This window comes from Nycticebus coucang, chromosome 10, assembly GCF_027406575.1.
Source record: "Nycticebus coucang isolate mNycCou1 chromosome 10, mNycCou1.pri, whole genome shotgun sequence".
In the NCBI taxonomy this organism is placed as follows: Eukaryota; Metazoa; Chordata; class Mammalia; order Primates; family Lorisidae; genus Nycticebus; species Nycticebus coucang.
This window is the reverse complement of record NC_069789.1, coordinates 22,001,956-22,023,900: the sequence shown is the minus strand read 5'-3', so window position 1 is coordinate 22,023,900 and position 21,945 is coordinate 22,001,956. Positions and strand designations below refer to the sequence as shown.

The 21,945-nt window shown below is 38.3% G+C and overlaps 2 protein-coding genes across 10 annotated transcripts in view; one reads left to right on the top strand and one right to left on the bottom strand.

The window, feature by feature from the left end:
• ERO1B (endoplasmic reticulum oxidoreductase 1 beta) overlaps nt 1-21,945 on the top strand; it is a 68,246-nt gene that overhangs the window by 10,824 nt on the left and 35,477 nt on the right. For 8 of the 9 annotated variants that reach the window (XM_053604791.1, XM_053604793.1, XM_053604795.1 and 5 more), the window contains exons 3-5: nt 12,133-12,216; nt 13,946-13,987; nt 16,794-16,876. In XM_053604791.1, the coding sequence (XP_053460766.1) occupies nt 12,133-12,216; nt 13,946-13,987; nt 16,794-16,876 (209 nt within the window). Of the gene's footprint in view, nt 1-12,132; nt 12,217-12,390; nt 12,588-13,945; nt 13,988-16,793; nt 16,877-21,945 lie in introns of those variants that run through there. The other variant, XM_053604800.1, reaches the window with a different exon arrangement.
• GPR137B (G protein-coupled receptor 137B) overlaps nt 1,878-21,945 on the bottom strand; it is a 118,823-nt gene continuing 98,755 nt past the window's right edge. Inside the window, exon 7 of the mRNA XM_053604805.1 lies at nt 1,878-2,055. Within this exon, the coding sequence (XP_053460780.1) occupies nt 2,046-2,055 (10 nt within the window). The 3' untranslated portion in view covers nt 1,878-2,045. The remainder of the gene's footprint in view (nt 2,056-21,945) is intronic.

Here is a 21,945-nt window from a genome sequence, read left to right as displayed (position 1 = left end):
AAGTGTTTATTAGGCATTTTACATAGAAATAAGATGAATGTTTTTTTAAATTCTTATCACTAAATCTATAAATCTGTATTTATTTGTAGCTTCTTTCTCCTGTTGCCTTTCTACTGTTGGTTTGAACCATATGAAATTGTTACTTTTATATTTCAAAAATGGTTGAATATGCCATTTTCATATGCAACAAAGGAAGCATTTCTTCTATCAAAGACCATCCCTTCACAGCAGGTCCAGATCACATCTCCATTCAATGTTTCATGGCCCCCACTCTTTCACTTCTTCCTTTTGGGATTGTGTCTTTTATTTCTGTATCCCTACAAGGCCTACTAAAGAGAGAGATTGCTTGAATGAGATATTTGCATGAGGATGGTGCCTGTAGCTCAGAGGATAGGGTGCCGGCCACATACACTGAGGCTGGTTGGTTCGAACCGAGCCTGGGTTTGCTTAAACAGCAATGACAACTAGTACAAAAAAATAACTGGGCGTTATGGCGGGCGCCTGTAGTCCCAACTACTTGGGAGGCTAAGACTAGAGAATCACTTGAGCCCAAGCATTTGAGGTGGCTATGAGCTGTGACACCATGGCACTCTACCCAGGGCGACAGCTTGAGATTCTGTTTCAAAAAAAAAAGAAAGAAAATAGAGATATTTGCATGAATATCTCATTTAACCTTCACACCAAAAATTTGTCATCAGAATTATCCACATTTTTCAGATGAAGAGATAATGGTTTAGGCATCCTAGGTAAGGCACTTTCTTTTTTTTTTTTTTTTTTTAAGAGTTGGGGTCTTGTTCTGTTGCCCAGGCTGGAGTACAGTGGTAGAGTCATAGCTCACTGCCGCCTCAAATTCATGGGCTCAAGTTATCTTCCCTCCTTAGCCTCCTAAGTAACTGGGACTTCAGGGATGCACCACCATGTCCAGTTAGATGGGGAACTTTTGTTGGCTAACAAATAGAAGTTTTATTAAGAAAAGATATGAAATGGCTCACAAAATTGAAAGATAAGCTGAGGATGCATACTTCAAAAAAAATTAAACTGTAGAGCTGGACTAATGGCCACCAAAATTTTGATCAAATTAATCATTTCCCCAAGTTTTTGCAACAATTTATACAAGAGTCAGATTTCTGGAGTAGAACCAATAGCCTGCTTTTATGAAGCTGGACAGTTGGCTGGTGTCACTGGTATTTATAACTTCTCTTTTGTACTATCCGTTCTATTCCTTTATTCACCAAATATTTATTGAATCGATTACTTTGTGCTAGGTGCTCATCTAGGTACTATGGATACAGTAGTAATAAGAAAAAGAAAGCTTTTATTTTGATTAGGGAAACATTAAACAAGTAAACAACAAAGGTAAGTTCTGTGGGGAAAAAATCAAAGTGGGAGATAGAGTATAATGGGAATTGAGGGTGCATGGGAAAAGTAAGTAGCTCTGTTTTAAAGAAGATAGGAAAGAAGGTATTTATGCTAATGTGTTGAGCAAAACCCTACCTAATGTGAAACTGTAGCAATTACAAGATTTGGGAAAAGAATGTTCCAGAGAAGGGGAGTAGAACAGCAAGAATGAAGGTCTTGACACAGAGAAGAAGCTCAGTGTGTTTGAGGAGTAGGCAAAAAATGGGGTAGGCATGAGAAAGTAAATGAGAGGGAGAGTTAGGGACCATATTTTTTTTTTTTAGGGACCATATTTTTTAAAAAGAGGGCCTTACTGACCATATAAGGGTATTAGATCTTATTGTGAGCACAGTAAGAAACTATCAAAGAGATTTTTGTGCAATAACAGGTGTGCCCCCCCAAGAGCTACGTGTTTAATGATAACTACATGCTCCACCCCCCCCCTCCCACCCAGCTGCACCACGAATGTCCGGAGTATAACACCTGCTTGTTAATGAGCAACCGATCTTAATTCGTTAACTCCTGTAGCTGCTTGAGGGTTTGTCTCTGGGCAGCCAAACATCTTCCTACCGGCTAGGAGATTGTCCTGCTCCCAGCGCCTCCCCCAAGAGCCAGTGACCGCTTCCACATGTTTGGTATGCAGTCTCCTACGGAGTGCTAGAATTGAAAGAGGTGGAGAAGGATGAAATTGTGGTTGTATAAAGAGGTAACACCAACAAGCTTTTCTGATGGATTGGGTGTAAAAATGTTAGGGAAGTGAAATTAAGGACGATGTCTAAATTTTGGGTATATAAAAAATACATCATAATCAAGTATTATTAGATTTTATTCTAAGAATATAAGAGTGATTCTTTTAGATCTTTAACAAAATTCAACATATGCTCCTGATTTTTAAAAAAAATTAATTAAGTAAGAATGATGTATACTTTCCTAACATGATCATTTCAATCTTAACATCACCATAGCCAGCATCTTACATATGGGGAACTACAAGAAGAATTCTCACTTAGGGCCGGAACCAAGGCAAGGATACCCATTATTTCTGTTACTGTTGAATATGTTAACCAGTATAGTCAAAGGAAAAAAACAAATAGAGACATAAAAATATTAAAAGAATAAGTAAAATTATTTCCATTTATAAATAAAAAAGTACACCTAAAAACTCAATAATAAAATGAACATTAACAATAAAAAATGCATTAAGATAACAAACTATAAAGTTAATATACAAAAAATTGGTATCTTTATAAATGCAAATAATAAGCAGCTAGAAGATATAATGGAAATAAAAACCCATTTACATTAGCAATGAAAAATATTAGTTAGGAATAAATATATCAAGAAATACGTAAAACCTAAGGAGGAAAGTTTGAAAACACCCTGAAAGACACACAAGTATACTTAAGTAAATGGAAACCTATCATTTGTAGCATAAGATGTTAATTCTCCTCAAGTTAATATATTATTTAATGTGATCTTAATAAAAATACCAATGTGTTTTCATCTTTTTCTTGGAGCTAGATAAACTGTTAGAGGTTGGGTTCTCTGGGAAGCAGACACTGAGATCGTGATTAGTGTGCAAGAGCTTAATTAGGGACTGCTCTTGGGACCAGCAATTTAGGGAAGGAAAAACAGAAGGGAGGAAATCAGAACTGGTCAAAGGGAGAAGTCAAGTTGTGATGCTGCCTACATGGAAACCTCAGGTGACCCTACAGGGAATTCTTAAGATGATAGTTAGCTGTTCCCCTTTGGGGTGTGAGTTGTAGGCCTTTATATCCCTACTTCACTTAGTCACTGGATGAAACCTACCACAGAAAGGGTAATCTTGGATCAGATGGTTCTCTTCAGCTAGGCTGTCTGCCTGCATTCATTTCCAAAGCTGGGGTAATGACAAGCCTTTCATTCCCAAAGGGTGATCTACATACACAGCATGTCACAGTGTACCTCAGTCTACTGCTTACACCAGGTGTTGGTTATCTACTGCATAACTAATTAGCTTAAGATTTGGCAGCTTAAAACAGCAAACCAAGAAGGTGCCATTTGAGGAAGCCTAAAGCCAGTGAGAAAGCAAGCTATGTGAGTACCTGGGGAGAGAGCATTCTGGTCAGAAAGAACAGCAAGAGTAGAGGCCCTGAGACCGTAGCACACTCATGTATTTGAAGAACAACAAGGAGGTCAGTCAGCAAGGAGAGGAGAGCAGGGGGACCACGTCGTGTCTGGACCATGTCTGGGACCATATCAGCCATCATGAGATGAGTTGGAAGATTTTGAGCATTGTTAAAAGGATCACTCTGGTTGTTATATTGAAAATAAATGGTTTTAAGGACTAGTTGAGGAAACCATTAAAATGCAATGGAGATGATCTAGGAAAGAGAAGACAGTGGCTTGAACCACAGTGGTAACAATGGAAGTCGTGAAGTGTTAAATTCTGAATATTTCCGTCTTTAAAAAATATGTTTTTAATTAATAAATAATAATTGTGCCTAACAAATGCAATCAGTGTAACCTGGTTTCTTGTACCCTCAATGAATCCCCAACAATAAATAAATAAATAATAATAATAATAATAATTGTGTAGCCAGGCATTGTGGCCGGCGCCTGTAGTCCCAGCTACTAGAGAGACTGAGGCAAGAGAATCACTTGAGCCCAAGAGTTTGAGATTGCTGTGAGTTAAAATGCCCCGGGACTCTACCAAGGGCGACAAAGTGAGACTTTGTCTCCAAATAATAATTGTATATATTGAGAAGGTATAATAGGATGTTTTGATTTGTGTTTACCTTGTAGAAAGATTCACTTAAGTGAGTAAATATATCTACCACCTCACCAATTTTTTTTTTTTTGGTGATAACATTAAAAATCTTTTAGCAGGCTTGGTGCCCATATCTCAGAAGTGGTTAGGGCATCAGCCATGTGCATTGGGTTCTGGCAAGTTCGAACTGGCCAGGTCCTGCTAAACAGCAATGACAACTACAACAAAAAAATAGCTGGTCATTGTGGTGGGCACCTGTAGTCCCAGCTACTTGGGAGGCTGAGGCAAGAGAATCGCTTAAGCCTAAGAATTTGAGGTTACTGTGAGATGTGATGCCATGTCACTTTACTGAGGACAACATAGTGAGACTCTGTCTCAAAACATATATATATGTATTTTAGTAGTTTTGAAATATACTTGAGTTTATTTGTAGACACTTTATTCCATCGGTTGGTGTTTGTTTTTATACCAGTACTATGCTGTTATGATTATCATAGCTTTGGAATATATTTTGAAATCAGGGAGTATGATGCCTCCATTTTTGTTCATTTTGCTCCAGATAGTTTTATCTATTCAGGGTCTTTTCTGGTTCCATAGGAATTTTAGGATTAAAAAAATTTTTTTTGTATAAAATTACATTGTAATTTTGATAGGAATTATATTGAATTTGTAGATTGCTTTGTACAGTATGACATTTTAATATTCTTCCTATCACTGAACAGGGAATGTCTTTACATTTACTTGTGTGTGCTTTAATTTCTATCAGCAGTGTTAAGTCTACAGATCTTTCACCTCCTTGGTTAAGTTTATTCTGGATGTTATTATAAATGTGGTTGTTTTCTTTTTTTTTTTTTTTTTTGAGACAGAGTCTCTCTGTCACCCTCAGTAGAGTGCTCTGGTGTCACAGCTCACAGCAACCTCCAACTCTTGGGCTCAAGCAATTCTCTTGCCTCAGCCTCCCATGTAGCTGGGATAAATAGCCACAATGCTTGGCTATTTTTAGAGATGAGACCTTGCTCAGGCTGGTCTCGAACCTGGGAGCTCAGGCAGTCCACCCACCTGGGCCACCCAGAGTGCTGGGATCACAGGCGTGAGTTACTGAGCCAGCAAGTTCTAATTGTTTTTTGATGGAGTCTTTAGTCTAATTGTTTTTAATGGTGTTTATAGAAAATCCTAAAGATGTCACCAATGAACAGAGACAGTTTCACTTCTTCCTTTCCTATACGGATGCTTTTTCTTTCTTTTGCCTAATTACTCTGTGACTTCATTACTGTGTTGAATGTAAGTGGTCAGAGCATCGTTTTCATCTTTCTTTTTTTTTTTTTTTTTGTTTTTTGGCCGGGGCTGGGTTTGAACCCACCACCTCCGGCATATGGGACTGGCGCCCTACTCCTTGAGCCACAGGCACCGCCCTCATCTTTCTGATCGTAGAGGAAAGGCTTTAACCCTTCACCTCTAAGTATGATGTTAGCTGTGAGTTTGTCACATATGACCTTTATTGTGTCAAGGTAGATTCCTTTTATACCTATTTTTTTCTTTTTTTTTTTTTATTGTTAAATCATAGCTGTGTACATTAGTGCAATCAAGGGATACAATGTGCTGGTTTCATAGACAATCTGAAATATTCTCATCAAACTGTTCAACGTAGCCTTCATGGCATTTTCTTAGTTATTGTATGTAGACATTTGTATTCTGCCTTTAGTAAGTTTTGCCTGTACCCATTCTAAGATGTGCACCGTAGGTGTGGCCTCACCCATTACCGTCCCTCCACCATAACCTCCCCCCTCCCTTCCCCTTCCTTGGCCCTTTCCCCATAGTCTTGTGCTTCATGTGAAAGCTAGAATTTAGCTTCATAGTAGGGCTGAGTACACTGGATACTTTTTCTTCCATTCCTGAGACACTTTGCTAAGAAGAATATGTTCCAGCTCCATCCATGTAAACATAAAAGAGGTAAAGTCTCCATCTTTCTTTAAGGCTGCATAATATTCCATGGTATACATATACCACAATTTGCTAGTCCATTTGTGGGTCAGTGGGTACTTGGGCTTCTTCCATGACTTAGCAATTATGAATTGGGCTGCAATAAACATTCTGGTACAGATGTCTTTGTTATATTCTGATTTTTGGTCTTCTGGGTATAAACCTAGTAAAGGAATTATAGGATTGAATGGCAAGTCTATTTTTAGGTCTCCAAGTATTCTCCAAACATCCTTCCAGAAGGAACGTATTAGTGGGCATTCCCACCAGCAGTGTAGAAGTGTGCCCTTTTCTCCACATCCATGCCAACATCTCTAGTTTTGGGATTTTGTTATGTGGGCTACTCTTACTGGGGTTAGGTGATATCCCAAAGTAGTTTTGATTTGCATTTCTCTGATGATTAAGGATGAAGAGGTTTTTTTCATGTGTTTGTAGATCGTGCGTCTGTCTTCTTTAGAGAAGTTTCTCTTCAAGTCCTTTGCCCACCCTGAGATGGGATCACATGTTCTTTTCTTGCTAATACATTTGAGTTCTCTGTGGATTCTGGTTATTAGACCTTTATCGGAGGTATAACCTGCAAATATTTTCTCCCATTCTGAGGGCTATCTGCTTGCTTTACTTACTATGTTCTTGGCTGTGCAGAAGCTTTTTAGTTTGATCAGGTCCCAGTAGTGTATTTTTGATACTGCTTGAATTGCCTGGGGAGTCCTCCTCATAAAATATTCACCCAGGCCGATTCCTTCAAGAGTTTTCCCTGCCCTTTCTTCAAGTATTTTTATAGTTTCATGTCTTAAGTTTAAATCTTTTATCCAGTGAGAGTCTATCTTAGTTAATGGTGAAAGGTGTGGGTCCAGTTTCAGTCTTCTACAGGTTGCCAGCCAGTTCACCCAGCACCATTTGTTAAATAGGGAATCTTTTCCCCACTGAATGTTTTTAATTGGCTTATCAAAGATCAAATAACGGTAAGTAGCTGGATTCATCTCTTGGTTCTCTATTCTGTTCCAGACATCTACTTCTCTGTTTTTGTGTCAATACCATGCTGTTTTGATCACTATTGATTTATAGTACAGTCTAGGGCCTGGTAGCGTGATTCCTCCTGCTGTGTTTTTTTTTTTTTATTATTGTTGGGGATTCATTGAGGGTACAACAAGCCAGGTTACACTGATTGCAATTGTTAGGTAAAGTCCCTCTTGCAATCATATCTTGCCCCCATAAAGTGTGACACCCACCAAGGCCTCTTTCTGCTTTTCCTCCCCCCCATAACCTTAATTGTCATTAATTGTCCTCATATCAAAATTGAGTACGTAGGATTCATGGTTTTCCATTCTTGTGATGCTTTACTAAGAATAATGTCTTCCACTTCCATCCAGGTTAATACGAAGGATGTAAAGTCTCCATTTTTTTTAATAGCTAAATAGTATTCGAATCATGGTATACATATACCACAGCTTGTTAATCCATTCCTGGGTTGGTGGGCATTTAGGCTGTTTCCACGTTTTGGCGCTCCTGCTGTGTTTTTATTGCTGAGTAATGTTTTGGCTATTTGAGGTTTTTTCCTGAATCCATATAAAACGAAGTATTATTTTTTTAAGATCTTTAAAATATGACAATGGAGCTTTAATAGGAATTGCATTAAAATTATATATTGCTTTGGGTAGTATAGACATTTTAACAATGTTGATTCTTCCCAGCCGTGATCATGGTTATGTTTTTCCATTTGTTAACATCTTCAGCTATTTCTTTTCCTAAAGTTTCATAGTTCTCTTTCTAGAGATCTTTCACGTCCTTTGTTAGGTATACTCCCAAATATTTCATCTTCTTTGGCACTACTGTGAAAGGAATAGAGTCCTTGACTGTTTTTTCAGCTTGGTTATGGTTGGTATATATAAAGGCTACAGATTTATGGGTGTTGATTTTGTAGCCTGAGACATTGCTGTATTCCTTGATCACTTCTAAAAGTTTTGTAGTAGAGTCCCTAGTGTTTTCCGCATATACGATCGTATCATCTATGAAGAGTGAAAGTTTGATCTCTTCTGACCTATTTTGGGGGAGGTTTTTTTTTTTTTTTTTTTTTTTGCCAGGGCTAGGTTTAAACCCGCAACTTCTGGCATATGGGACTGGCACCCTACTCCTTGAGCCACAGGCACCGCCCTGGGGAGTTTTTTTAAATGATGGACAGATGTTGAATTTTATCAAATGCTTTTTCTGTGTCTACTGAGGTGATTGTGGTTTCTGTCCTTCATTTTATTAACATGGTATATCTATTTATGGGAGGTTTTTTTGGTATCAAAACCAGCTCTATTATGGCAAAAGCTGGACCTGAAGCCAAAGTGGTTGTCCCATGACTTGGCACTGAATTGATCTTACCCATTTCAGCACTTTGTAACAGCTGGAAGCTGCTATGCACTGCTGTCTGCCTGGGGCTGGGGCCTGCCCTGCAGGGAGGTCAGCCTTGCAGTCAGTACCCTCCAAGTGCCAGAGTCCACGAGTGAGAGCAGTACATTGTGTTTATTGATTTAGGTATGTTGAACCATCACTACGTCCCTGTTATAAATCCCACATGATCACAGTGAACAAGTTTTTTTAATACACTGTTGACTTTGGTTTGAGAGTATTTTGTTGTTCGAGGATTTTTTTGCATCTGCTTATCAGGGATGGGCCTGTAGTTTTCTTTTTTTTGTAGTGTCCTTCTCTGGCTTTGCTATTGGGGTAATGCAGGCCTTATAAAATGAGTTTGGAAATACTTCTTTTTCTTTAATTGTTGGAAGAGCTTGCGAGGGATTGGTACTAGTTCTTCTTTAAATATTTGGTAGAATTTAGCAGTGAAGTTATCAGGTCCTGGGCTTTTCTTTGATGGGAGACTTTTTATTACTGATTCATCTCCTTACTTTCTGGTCTGTTCAGACTTTTCAATTTCTTCCAGATTCTAGCTTGCTAGGTTGCATGCTTCTAGGAATTCATTTGTTTCTCTAAGTTATCCAGTATGTTGGTGTATACTGGTTCTTGGTATAGTCTCTTGTGATCCTTTGTATTTCTTTGATATCAGTTATAATGTCTCCTTTTTTATTTCTGATTTTGTTTGAATCTTCTTTTTTGTTGTTAGTATAGCTAAAGGTTTGTTGATTTCTTTCTTTAAAGATATTTTAGTTTCATTGATCTTTTCTATTGTTTTTCTGGTCTCTATTCCTACTTTAATTTCTGGTCTCTATTCTTACTTTAATCTTTGTTATTTCCTTCCTTCTGCCTTTTTCTAGTTCATTGAGGTGTACAATTAGGTTCTTTTGAGATCTTTCTTTTTTAATGTGGGTGTTTATTGCTGTAAACTTCCCTCTCAGTACTGCTTTTGCTGCCTCCTGTAAGTTTTGGTAGGTTTTGTTTCTATTTTCATTAGTCTGGAGATACTTTTAAATTTCCCTTTTAACCTTGACTCCTTTGATTATTGAGCATGGTGTTCAATTTCCATATATTTGTGAGTTTTTCAAGATCCTATTGATTGTTATTGATTTCTAGTTCTATGCTATTGTGGTCAGAAAAGATAATTAATGTGATTTCAGTGTTTTTAAATTTGTTAAGACTTACTTTGTGGCCTAAGGTATGATCTGTCTTGCAGAATGTTCCATGTGTACTTGATAAGAATGTGTGTATTCTATTGCTGTTGGATGGAATGGTTCGTAAATTTATGTTAGATCCATTTGGTCTAAAGTGTAGTTCAAGTCCAGTGTTTCCTCATTGGTTTTTTGGTCTAGTGTTGAAAGTGGGGTATTGACACCTCCTATTATTATTGTATTACAGTCTTATCTTTCCCTTAAGATCTATTAATATTGCTGTGAGGTTGGGTATGTATATGTTTACACCTGAGCTGGCGGGTTCGAATCCAGCCCAGGCCTGCCAAACAACGACGGCTGCAACCAAAAAATAGCCAGGCGTTGTGGCAGGTACCTGTAATCCCAGCTACTTGGCAGGCGGAGGCAGGAGAATCGCTTGAGCCCAGGAGTTGGAGGTTGCTGTGAGCTATGATGCTACGGCACTCTACCCAGGGTGATAGCTTGAGGCTCTGTCTCAAAAAAAAAAAAAGAAATCTCTTTCTCTAAAACACTCATAGGCCTACTACACATGTATTACCAGGGACAGAGTTGATCACCCTGGGTTGCCAATCTACCTATTTTTGCCTCTTGCTCTATGATGTGGATATTGTTTATTTCACTTAACACATATTTATTGTGGTGTCTAGTATGTTTCTAGGCACTTTTTTAGGCACTGGGGATAAAATAATAAGGCAAATTTCCAATCCTTACAATGGAGGGTGCAAACAATAAATAAGTAAATAATATTCATGTATTGGTAAGTACCATAAAAGAATATGAAACAGTATGTTAGGGTAGAGGTTGTGTACTGAGCACTGCTTTAGAGAGCCGCTCAGAAAGTTCTCTTTGCTGAGGTCATATTTGAGGGAGACCTGAACGAGGTGAAGGAGTGGAGAAATAACAGAAGGTCTGGAGAAATAACATACAAGCAAAGAGAAGAGCCAGCATAAAGGCCTTGAGACATAGGCAGTGTGTTCCCAGCAAGAAAACCAGTGTGCCTGGAGGAGCATGATAGGAGAGGTCATGGAGGTGGGCAAGAGACCAGGTTATGAAGGGCCTTGTGGAGTTTGGATTTACTTCGGTGGTGATGGGAAGCCAGAGGAAGGTTTTGAACAGAGATTGATATGATCTGATTTGTTTTAAAGAGAGAACTGCAGTTTCTGTGTGGAATAGATAGTAGAGACTGTTGCAATAGTTCATTCAAGAGATAAGTGGTGACAGTGAAGGGTGGGGAGAAGTGAACAGTGAATTGTTTAAAGAGGAATAAGAAAAAGGAGGAAACAGAATAAAACCCAGATTTTTGACTTGAGCAATCCGTCTGCAAGTCCTGTGCAATTACTGCCTTCCCATAATGTTTAGAATATGAAAATTCGGAGTTTTTGCACTTGGTTAAAATGTCCTGCATGATCTATCCCTTACTTACCTATACCCTCGTTCCCTAACACCGTCCCCTTTCCATACTAAACATCGTCCAGACTGGTGTTTTTCAGACTGTCTAAGCTCTTAATTGCCTTATTCAAATGCACATTTCCTCCAGCTTTCATCCATTCTAAAATATTACCTCTTCAGAGGCCTCCATCCACCAGCTTCATTATTAAAAACTAGATTTTTCTTTGAGCACTTACCACAGCTTGTAATTAAATTTATTTAATTACTATTTCCTCCAGTAGATTGTAAATTCTAGAAGGCAAGGAGGGAGTTTTCTCTGGCTCTTTTTTTTTCCCTTGCACAGTGCCTGACACCTAGTGGATGTTCAGTATGAAATGTTGAGAGAACCGGGATTGAAAAGGTAACATCAGAAAAAAAAAAAAGGTAATATTAGGGGGTTGGAAAACATTAAAGTAGTTCTAAAATGCTTTCCAGTGTTCTTCAGATGAGCAATGAGCTTCAACTTTCTTTTTTGAAGTGTGAGAAGACAAATAATAGCCATTTCATTGTAAAAAAATTTTTTTCTTTTTTGAGACAGAGTCTTACTATGTTGCCCCCGGTAGAGTGCCAGGGCATCACAGTTCACAGCAACCTCAAACTCTTGGGCTTAAGCAATTCTCTTGCCTCAGCCTCCCAAGTAGCTATGACTACCGGTGCCCACCACAATGCCCAGCTATTTTTTGTTGTTGTAGTTGTAGTTGTCATTGTTGTTTTTAGCAGGCCCAGGCCGAGTTCAAACGCGCCAGCCCTGGTGTATGTGGCCAGCACTCTAACCACTGAGCTACAGGCACCAAGCCTAATTGTAAAATTAATATTACATTTGGGTATCTGAAAAGCTGCAGTCATTTTAAATTCTGCACAACATGCCACAAGGATAGGAAACTTTTCCTTCTTATTCATCACCATGTCATCGGTGCCCTGCATGGTGACTCAACTTGAAAGCATTATGTAACTACAATGCATATTTAATAACATTAATTTATTCTTTCTCTCAAGGTTAATCTGAAGCGACCTTGCCCTTTCTGGGCGGAAGATGGCCACTGTTCGATAAAAGACTGTCATGTTGAGCCCTGTCCAGAGGTATAATAAATAAATAAAAATAAAAGGGGAAAAAAAAGCTTACTATCTCTTAGACTTTTAGATAAGCATAAGCTCTTTTAGGTAAATGTCAATGGATTTGGACTTGTCAACAAATTCATATGTTCTCAGCCCTCCCCAGATTATTGAAGACTATACTTCCCACCAAAATAGGTTTGAAGACACTTCCATCCAGTATTATTGGATGTGGAAGGATAATCTGATTCTAAAATGAAAGAAAAATCAGAAGCCTGGATCTCAGTTGACTTTTATTTCATGCTTTATTGAGTCTACATCTTGTTTCAAAGGACAAAAAAAAAAAAAAAAGAAAAATGCTACTGGACCTAAACTTCAAATTCAGAGTGGGAATTAGAGTAAGTGGAAAATGCCAGGCTTAGAATTATTTCACTTGGCCTCACTACATTTACATTTTTAAAAAGGGTATATTTATTACCAAGAGAATGCTACATTTTTTGACTCTAATTTTTGACATCTCCATCAATAGTAATTAGTTATAAGCTGTGTCTTCATTTTACTTTTTGCTTTTCTTACCTAATCTCTTAGTCTAGTTTGTTGTCCCTAAAAATAGAAAACAACATCTGGACCAATGTTCTAAAGAGAGAATTCTTTAAAATTTTATTCTCTTTGGGCGGCACCTGTGGCTCAGTCAGTAAGGCGCCGGCCCCATATACCGAGGGTGGCGGGTTCAAACCCGGCCCCGGCCAAACTGCAACCAAAAAATAGCCGGGCGTTGTGGCAGGCGCCTGTAGTCCCAGCTACTCGGGAGACTGAGGCAAGAGAATCGCTGAAGCTCAGGAGTTGGAGGTTGCTGCGAGCTGTGTGAGGCCACGGCACTCTACTGAGGGCCATAAAGTGAGACTCTGTCTCTACAAAAAAAAAAAAAAAAAATTTATTATCTTTATTTTCCTTTAAGGGTAAAATATATGTTGTTTAAAATTTTATTAGATAAATCAGTTATAATAATTCAGATTTATTTATTAAGGCCTATAATTAATTAAGGGTTTTATCGAAAAGAATACTGGACTATATGTGTAGTTCTTCCTTTGATAAGCCCTAGATTAATAGCCGGGCATTGTGGTGGGCGCCTGTAGTCCCAGCTGCTCGGGAGGCTGAGGCAAGAGAATCGCGTAAGCCCAAGAGTTAGAGGTTGCTGTGAGCCGTGTGACGCCACCGGAGGGTGGTACAATGAGACTCTGTCTCTACAAAAAAAAAAAAAAAAAGAAAAAGATAAGCCCTAGATTAATCATATGGACCAAAAATTTGACTCTTGCTTTCTAGTAATCTAAAATTTTCTAAACTTTGAATGTCATCTTAGAGCAGAAATTCAAATTGTACACAATATTTTTCAAATAATTTTGAATTTTTTAAAGCTTTCTTTTCTGTAGGTAAGAAAGTTTATTGAAAAAGTGATTGCCAGTTTTTCTAACCTAAAAATTACTATAAACTATAAAGAAATACTGCAATAGGGGTTATTAGAGTTGATTTTGACTCTCTGACTTTGTTGTTCAGTTTTCTGTACTTTGATTTACAAGTTTTTATATTGGGATAACTCTTCTGCCTCATGACAGAGTATTAAAATGGAATTTGAGTGAATGCAAATATGCTCCCCATAGAATAAAATACTCAGTGAATTAAAGCAGTGCATTATCATTGTGTGAAGGAATTTCAAAAAAATGTAAAGATCATGTTTTAAATTTCTTTTGTTTTTAAGAGTAAAATTCCGGTTGGAATAAAAGCTGGGCATTCCAATAAGGTGAGTCCCTTTCCTCTCTGAATATCTCTGCTTCACATAGTAAGACTTATTAACCATTTACTGACTGACAGACAGTGGTTACAACAGAGAACCATGATATGATTGGTTAGTTGGGAATGGAGACATTTTGCCTCAGAATTCCAAATCCCTAATTTGTGCCTCAGACAGGCTGTGTATCCCTAGCTTCTTGTGAAATTACCTCAGTTCTGGGGGCAAGACATGATTGCAAGAGGGACTTTACCTAACAATTGCAATCAGTGTAACCTGGCTTATTGTACCCTCAATGAATCCCCAACAATAAAAAAAAAAAAAAAAGAAATTACCTCAATTCTGTTTTTGGAATCTCTAGGAGAAGTATTAAAATGTAACTATAAGCTCTGCACCCGTTGCTCAGTGGTTAGGGTGCTGGCCACATGCACCGGGACTGGCGGGTTCGAATCTGGCCCAGGCCTGCTGAACAATGACAACTACAACAAAAAAAATAACCGGGCATTGTGGGGGGCGCCTGTAGTCCCAGCTACGTGGGAGGCTGAGGCAAGAGAATCGCTTGAGCCCAAGAGTTTGAGGTTGCTGTGAGCTGTGACACCAAAGCACTCTACCGAGGGCAACAAAGTAAGACTCTACCTCAAAAAAACAAAATTCCTTTATTAACAACTACACTTTTCTGCATATGAACATGCCATAATTTATTTTGCCATTCTTATATTTTTAGATAACTATTGACTTTTAGTGTTTCACTATTGTACATAAGTAATACAGATCATCGGGCCCTCTGCGTCCTCTCCTTCATGCTGCGTGTAGTCTTTTGTGTTCACTTTCTCATGTTTACTTTTGTTTCAGATCTGTAATAAATAAATAAAACAGTATAAAGGCAGTTGAAATCCTCTTAACCCCTTCCCAGTCCTATTCTACTTCTTCCCTCCCTAGAGTTAACCATCTTTTTTTTTTGAGACTGAGCCTTACTTTGTTGCCCTCAGTAGAGTGCTCTCTAATCATAGCTCATGGCAACCTCAAACTCTTGGGCTCAAGTGATCCTCTTGCCTCAGTTTTTTTCTGTTTTTAGTAGAGACGAGGTCTCACTCTTGCTCAGGTTGGTCTCAAACTCCTGAGCTCAAGCAGTCCACCCGCCTCAGCCTCCCAGAGCTCTAGGATTACAGGTGTGAGCCACCACACCTGGCCCCTATCCACTTTCCTCAAGGATCCTTCTGTGGTTTTATACTTTTATTGCACGTGTACCTACAGGTTGTATACTTACTACATGTGTATCCACAAGTAATATACAGATTAATTAGTGTAAAAATTTTTTTTAATTTAAATATTATATTTTTGTATTTATTAGGTTAAAAACATTTTTTCAGTTTTTTTTACTCAATCTTATGCTTTTTAGATTTTTCTCTGTTGAGGGTCATCACCTGTAGTTCCATACACTGGACCTGGCAGGTTTGAATCCAGCCCAGGCCTGCCAAACAATGACAACTCCAACCAAAAAATAGCCGGGCGTTGTGGTCGGTGCCTGTAGTCCCAGCTACTTGGGAAGCTGAGGCAAGAGAATTGCTTAAGCCCAAGAGTGTGAGTTTACTGTGAGCTGTGATGCCACGGCACTCTACCCAGGGCAACAGAGTGAGACTCTGTCTCAAAAGAAAAAAAAAGGTTTCTCTGTTGATACATATGGATTTTGTTCATTCATCTTAACAGTTATATAGTAGTCAATTGTATGACTATAACACAGATTAGCCAATGTATCGATGGCCATTTAAGTTATTTGCAATTTTCGCTGTTTCGAACAGTGATGCCCTAGTAATTTTGTCTTTTGTCTCATGTAAGGGTTTTTCTAGGTCTATATTTAAAAGTTGGTTGTGGGAGGCACCTGTGGCTCAGTGAGTAGGGCACCAGCCCCATATACCAAGGGTGGTGGGTTCAAACCTGGCCCCGGCCAAACTGCAACAAAAAAATAGCCAGGGGTTGTGGCAGGTGCCTGTAGTCCCAGCTACTCGGGAGGCTGAGACAAGAGAATAGCCTAAGCCCAAGAGCTGGAGGTTGCTGTGAGCTGTGACTCCATGGCACTCTACTGAGAGCAACAAAGTGAGACTCTATCTCTAAAAAAAGAAGAAAAGGTGGTTGCTGCTGGCTTGGCACCTGTAGCACAGTGGTTATGGCATCGTCCACATACACTAAGGCTGGCAGGTTGGAACCCGGCCCGGGCCAGCTAAACAACAGTGCCAACTGCAACAAAAAAATAGCCGGGCATTGTGGCAGGTGCCTGTAGTCTCAGCTATTCGGGAGGCTAAGGGAAGAGAATCGCTTAAGCCCAAGAGCTTGAGTTTGCTGTGAGCTGTGACATCACGGCACTGTATGGAGGGCAGCATAGTGAGACTCTGTCTCAAAAAAATAAAAATAAATAAAAAATAAAAAAGTTGGTTGCTGGACCATAGGGTCTATCTATCTCAACATTACACATAATAACAAATAACTTTCTAAGGTGGTTGCATCTTTAAATTGTTTTCTTAGAATATTGTCTCACTAGTAGGACTGCTAGTTCAAGGGTACATGCGTTTTTACAGCTATAGATATACATTGTCAAATTTCTTTCACAACATGGTTTTTACACTTCATGCCAACACATTAACACTGCTTGTTAAATTTTAATGTGTTAACTTATTTAGTTGGGGGAAATCTGTGCCTCATTATTATTTGTATTTCTTACATATGATAGATGTATCATCATTAACAAATTGATTATTCTGCCAGTGGAAGATGAATAAAGAGAAAGTTAATAATACTAAACTTACTGTGAACTTCCTTGCAGTACTTGAAAGTGACAAATAATACCAAAGAATTAGAAGACTGTGAGCAAGCTAATAAACTGGGAGCAATTAACAGCACATTAAGGCAAGTTTTATTTTAGTACTATTAAGAAAATATTATCTTATTTATATCCATAATCTAGTTTTCTTGTGATTTTGGTAACACATTTTTGCTAAACACTACAGTTTCAATTAATAAACTTTTAGAAAGAAGAAAAAGTTACTTCTTCATCCTAAATTCCGTATTGCTTTGCCTCTTCTTGGCTCATTTGTCCATAAATTCCTAGAAAGTATCATCAGTAGTAAATCTGTTAAAAAGTAGAAATTTAGAATAATAGTAGACCCTTGCAGTACTATGGCTCTATTCTTCCCGATTATTATGGGAAAGATATTATTAGATTATTATCTAAGTCTTTTATAAATAGTAATTCAATCTATGTTACATTTTGAACAATAAAAGTTGCTATTAGCATAACTTAAGTTTCATCTTTTTTTTTTTCTGTTAGCTTTTCCTTATCTGCTTTAAGCAGAAACCAGCTTTTGAAGACCAATATTAACTAATTTATAAATAGCCTCAGATTATGAAGTGTGGAATGACTGGACATAATCTGTAGCAAGGACTAGAATACTACAGGAATTCTTTTAAATTTCCATTTGTTTAGATTTGTATTTTTATGTACTATAATTATTAATGACTCATATAAAGTTAGCCAGTCTTATTATCTTATTTATTGAAGAAAAACTTTAGTAAAGAAAAGTAAAAAAGATAATCTAATAAACTCCTACGTATCCTCCATTTCAAATGAGGAAGTGTGAGCATTTTCTACCATTCCAAAGAAACAAAAAACATCACAGACAAATTTAAAATCCCTTATGTTCTATTCCCTAATCTTTTCTTCTTTGTCTTTAGTTTTCCTTTATATAAAACCATATTTAACATTCTGCTACCTTTTTTCATTGCTTTCTAGAGCTGTGTTGAAACACAGGGAGATTTGTCTCATTCTTTTAACTGATGAATGATTTTCACTATATAAATTCTTATTTTATGTGTCTATTCTACTGATGGACATTTAGGCTATTTCCAGTTTTTTACTTTTAAAACATGCCACCTTACACATTCCTGAATATGTTGCTTGTTGTGCATTAGAAGTAAGACTGCTGAATCACAGGATTGTCCTTTTGCGACTATTCTTGACATTGCCTACTAGTATTTCAAAGTACTTCATGTGAGGGTGCACTGACTCCAGTGCTGGGAGCTTGTTTTGTTCTCCACATCCTTGCCAAAAGGTGATAATGTTTGGTGAGTGTGAAATAGTGTCTTGTGTTTGTTTAATTTATACCTTGTACTTATTAGTGTGAGCTTGAGCATTTTTTTATCTGTTTATTGGAGATTTAGTTCTCATTCATTCAACAAATGAATACTTACAATGTGCCAAGCACTGCTCTGGGGTACCAGGAATTCAGTAGGGTACATTGTAAACAAAATTTCTGCCTCATGTAGCTTAATTCTTATTGGAGGAGATAATACAATAAACCAGATATACAAGTAAAAGTAAAATGATGATGAGCGCTAGGGAAAATGTAAAGAGTAGAAGAATGGAGAAAGAGCAAGAGTGAGGAGGGCAGCACCGTTTTAAATTGGGTGGTCAGAGAAGACCTAAATGATAATAGGACATTTGAGCACATTGCTGAAGGTGAAGGGGTGAGTCGCATAATATGGTTGCCTGGGGGCTGAGTATTCCTGGTATATGTAAGTGTGAGTTAAAGGGCCCTGTGGCAGCATCATGCCTAGACTTGAGGATCCACACAAGAAGGTCAATACAACTTGAAGGACAATGATCAAGGGCAAGATAGAAGAAGGCAAGATCCAAAGATACAAGGCGGGGAGGGGGGAGTAGGAGGGGATCTGATAGAGCACTGCAGGCAACTATAATGAATACTACTTGTTTGCTTGTTTGTTTTGAGGCAGAGTCTCGCTATGTCGCCCTCGGTGGAGTGCCGTGGCGTCACAGCTCACAGCAACCTCCAATCTTGGGCTTAAGCGAGTCTCTTGCCTCAGCCTCCCAAGTAGCTGGGACTACAGGCACCCGCCACAATGCCTGGCTATTTTTTGTCACAGTTGTCATTGTTGTTTTAGCTGGCCCAGGCTGGGTTCGAACCCGCCAACCTCAAGTGTATGTGGCTGGCACCGTAACCACTGTGGTACAAGCGCCAAGCCATAAATACTGCTTTTAAACTGAGTGGACCACAAGTCATTGGAGCATTTTGAGCAGTGGCATGTGATAAGGGAGCCTGATCTGTTGTAGAAGCCTTGTTATGTGTTATTGTAATAATGCAAAAAAGACATATAGTTAGACCAGGTGATAGCAGTGAAAATGATGAGAAGTAGTCAGGTTTTGGATGTATTTTGAAGATTGAGTTGATAGAATTTGCTGAACGTTTGAATATGAAGTATGAAAAAGATGACCTTTTTGGATAACTATTAAGATTTAAAACTATAAAAATGGAGTTGCCATTGTCTTGAACTGTGGACAACTGCAGAAGAAGCAAGTTTGATGGAAAGTTATAGTGCAGCTTTGACTTGTAGTTACCAAGCAGGCAGGAAGAGTCTGAGTTAGGGGAAAGTTTGGGGAGTTAGTGAATGTATAGTAATAATCACCAAAGAGAGAGTGTAAATAGGGAAATGATTTAGGGACGAGGCCTGAGTCATAAACACGGTTTTGAGGTCAGTCGCCTGTTCATGTCTCTTGTCGTTTCTCCAACGGGGAAATTGGGGGTTGGATTGTTTGAGCTTGTCTTTTAATTTTTCTCAGAGATTTTTTTTGTTCTTCAATAGAAATTATTAATTTTTCAAACTTTTTTTTTTTAATTTCAATTGGCTTTATTGGATTCTAGAACAGGGAAAGACATCATTCTTTTTTTTTTTTTTTTTTTGAGACAGAGCCTCACTTTGTCGCCGTTGGTAGAGTGCTGTGGCATCACAGCTCACAGCAACCTCCAGCTTCTGGGCTTAGGCGATTCTCTTGCCTCAGCCTCCTGAGTAGCTGGAACCACAGGCGACCACCACAACGCCCAGCTATTTTTTTTTTGCTGCAGTTTGGCCGGGGTTGGGTTTGAACCTGCCACCCTCGGTATATTGGGCCGGCACCCTACTCACTGAGCCATAGGCGCTGCCCAATTTTTCAAACTTTTAAATACATATACAATAAATTATAAAATTTTAAATCATGTTTTAAATTTAAATGCATATACAATACAGTATAAAAATCTTACAAAAGTGAATCCAATCCTGCAGCCACCATCCAAGCCACCATACTTGCTACCCAAAAGGATTACTATGTGAAATTTCCTAGTCATTCGTACTGTTCAAAGTTAATACTTAATGTACTTTTTGGTATATAGTATTCTATAATAAGAATTACTACATTTCCATTCTATTGTTGATAGCTGGATGTTTTCCACTTTGGGCCCATTTCAGAAATATTTTGGTAAATACACATATGCCGTTCTCTAGAGAATATATCTAGAAGTGGAATTAGATCTGCCAAATGGTTTTCCAAAGTTGCGACTAAAGTATATTGCCATTAGCAATATATGAGAGTTCCTTGTTCCAAACTTCTCCTACAGTTGGTACTGTAATTTTTATTTATTAATTTTTTTTTTTGAGACAGAGTCTCACTATGTCGCCCTCGGTAGAGTGCCGTGGCATCACAGCTCACAGTAACCTCAAACTCTTGGGCTTGAGTGATTCTCTGGCCTCAGCCTCCCAAGCAGCTGGGACTACAGGCGCCCACCAAAACGCCCAGCTGTTTTTTTTTTTTTTTGGTTGTAGTTGTCATTATTGTTTGGCAGCCCCGGGCTGGGTTCGAACCTGCCAGCTCTGGTGTGTGTGGCTGGTGCCCTAGTCACTGAGCTACAGGCACCAAGCCAGTACTGTAATTTTTAAACAATTTTTCCTTAAGGTATAATAACATAAAATTCAGTCGCATATTTAAAGTGCACAGTTTGATGTTTTGGTGTGTATGCATACCGACAAGACATCCTCACAGTTAAGACAGTTATCATATCTGTCACCCCCAGAAGTTTTCTCGTGCTCTCTGATAGTCCTTCAATCCAGGCTCCTCCTGCTCTTTTTGCCCAGCGTGAAGACTACTCCTTTAACCTCACAACACCATCTTGACGGGAAGTACTGGGTTAAGCCCAAGAAATTCTCATGTAAATACCTTTGTATCCGTCCTCAAACTGAGTTCTGGAAAAGGTAGACTAGATGGTCCCTTCTAACTCATCTATAAATCAAACTGGCCAGCTCTATTAGTGTTAGGTGTTGCATTCAGTATCTTTTTCCCTACCTTGGCTTTAGGCAGGGGTTAGAAGAAGCAATCAACAAAGCCTTTCAAATGAGGATGCTCAAAGAAAAATGCTCGCCCTCGTAGAGTGCTGTGGCGTCACAGCTCACAGCAACCTCCAACTCTTGGGCTTAAGCGATTCTCTTGCCTCAGCCTCCTGAGTAGCTGCGACTGCAGGCACCCGCCACAACGCCCTGATATTTTTAGAGACAAGGTCTTGCTCTGGCTTAGGCTGGTCTCAAACTCATTAGCTCAGGCAATCTACCCGCCTTGGCCTCCCAAGTGTTAGGATTACAGGTGTGAGCCACAGCACCCAGCCCTGATCATAGATTTTGTTAAACGTGAATTAGGATGTAAAATGATAAACCATGATAAAAGTGGTATTGGTATAATCAGTGAATACCACATTGGGTGGGAGCTAAAAGAAATACAGTTCTTAATATTTTGGATCTTGTAATTGTAGGAGCAATTTAAATCAAGAGAATTCTAAAAATAAATTTTATTTATTTAGTTCTGGAAGAAATATAAACATTATTACAATTTCTAACTTAACTGAAAAGGCCAGCTTGATTTTTGTGTTTTAACTGCATGTTATATGTATTTGTAAATTAATTTGTAAGTAAAACAATTATTAGACTAGGGCTAATAATTTTAATGTATTTAAAAATATAAATCACTCATGGAATTTAATATGTTTTTCACATAATTTTTTTATCATTCCTTCATGCAGTCACTAATGATGGAATGTGTGACATCATCTAATAAAGAAGTGACCTAAGATTATTTATTTTAATTACATTAGAATACA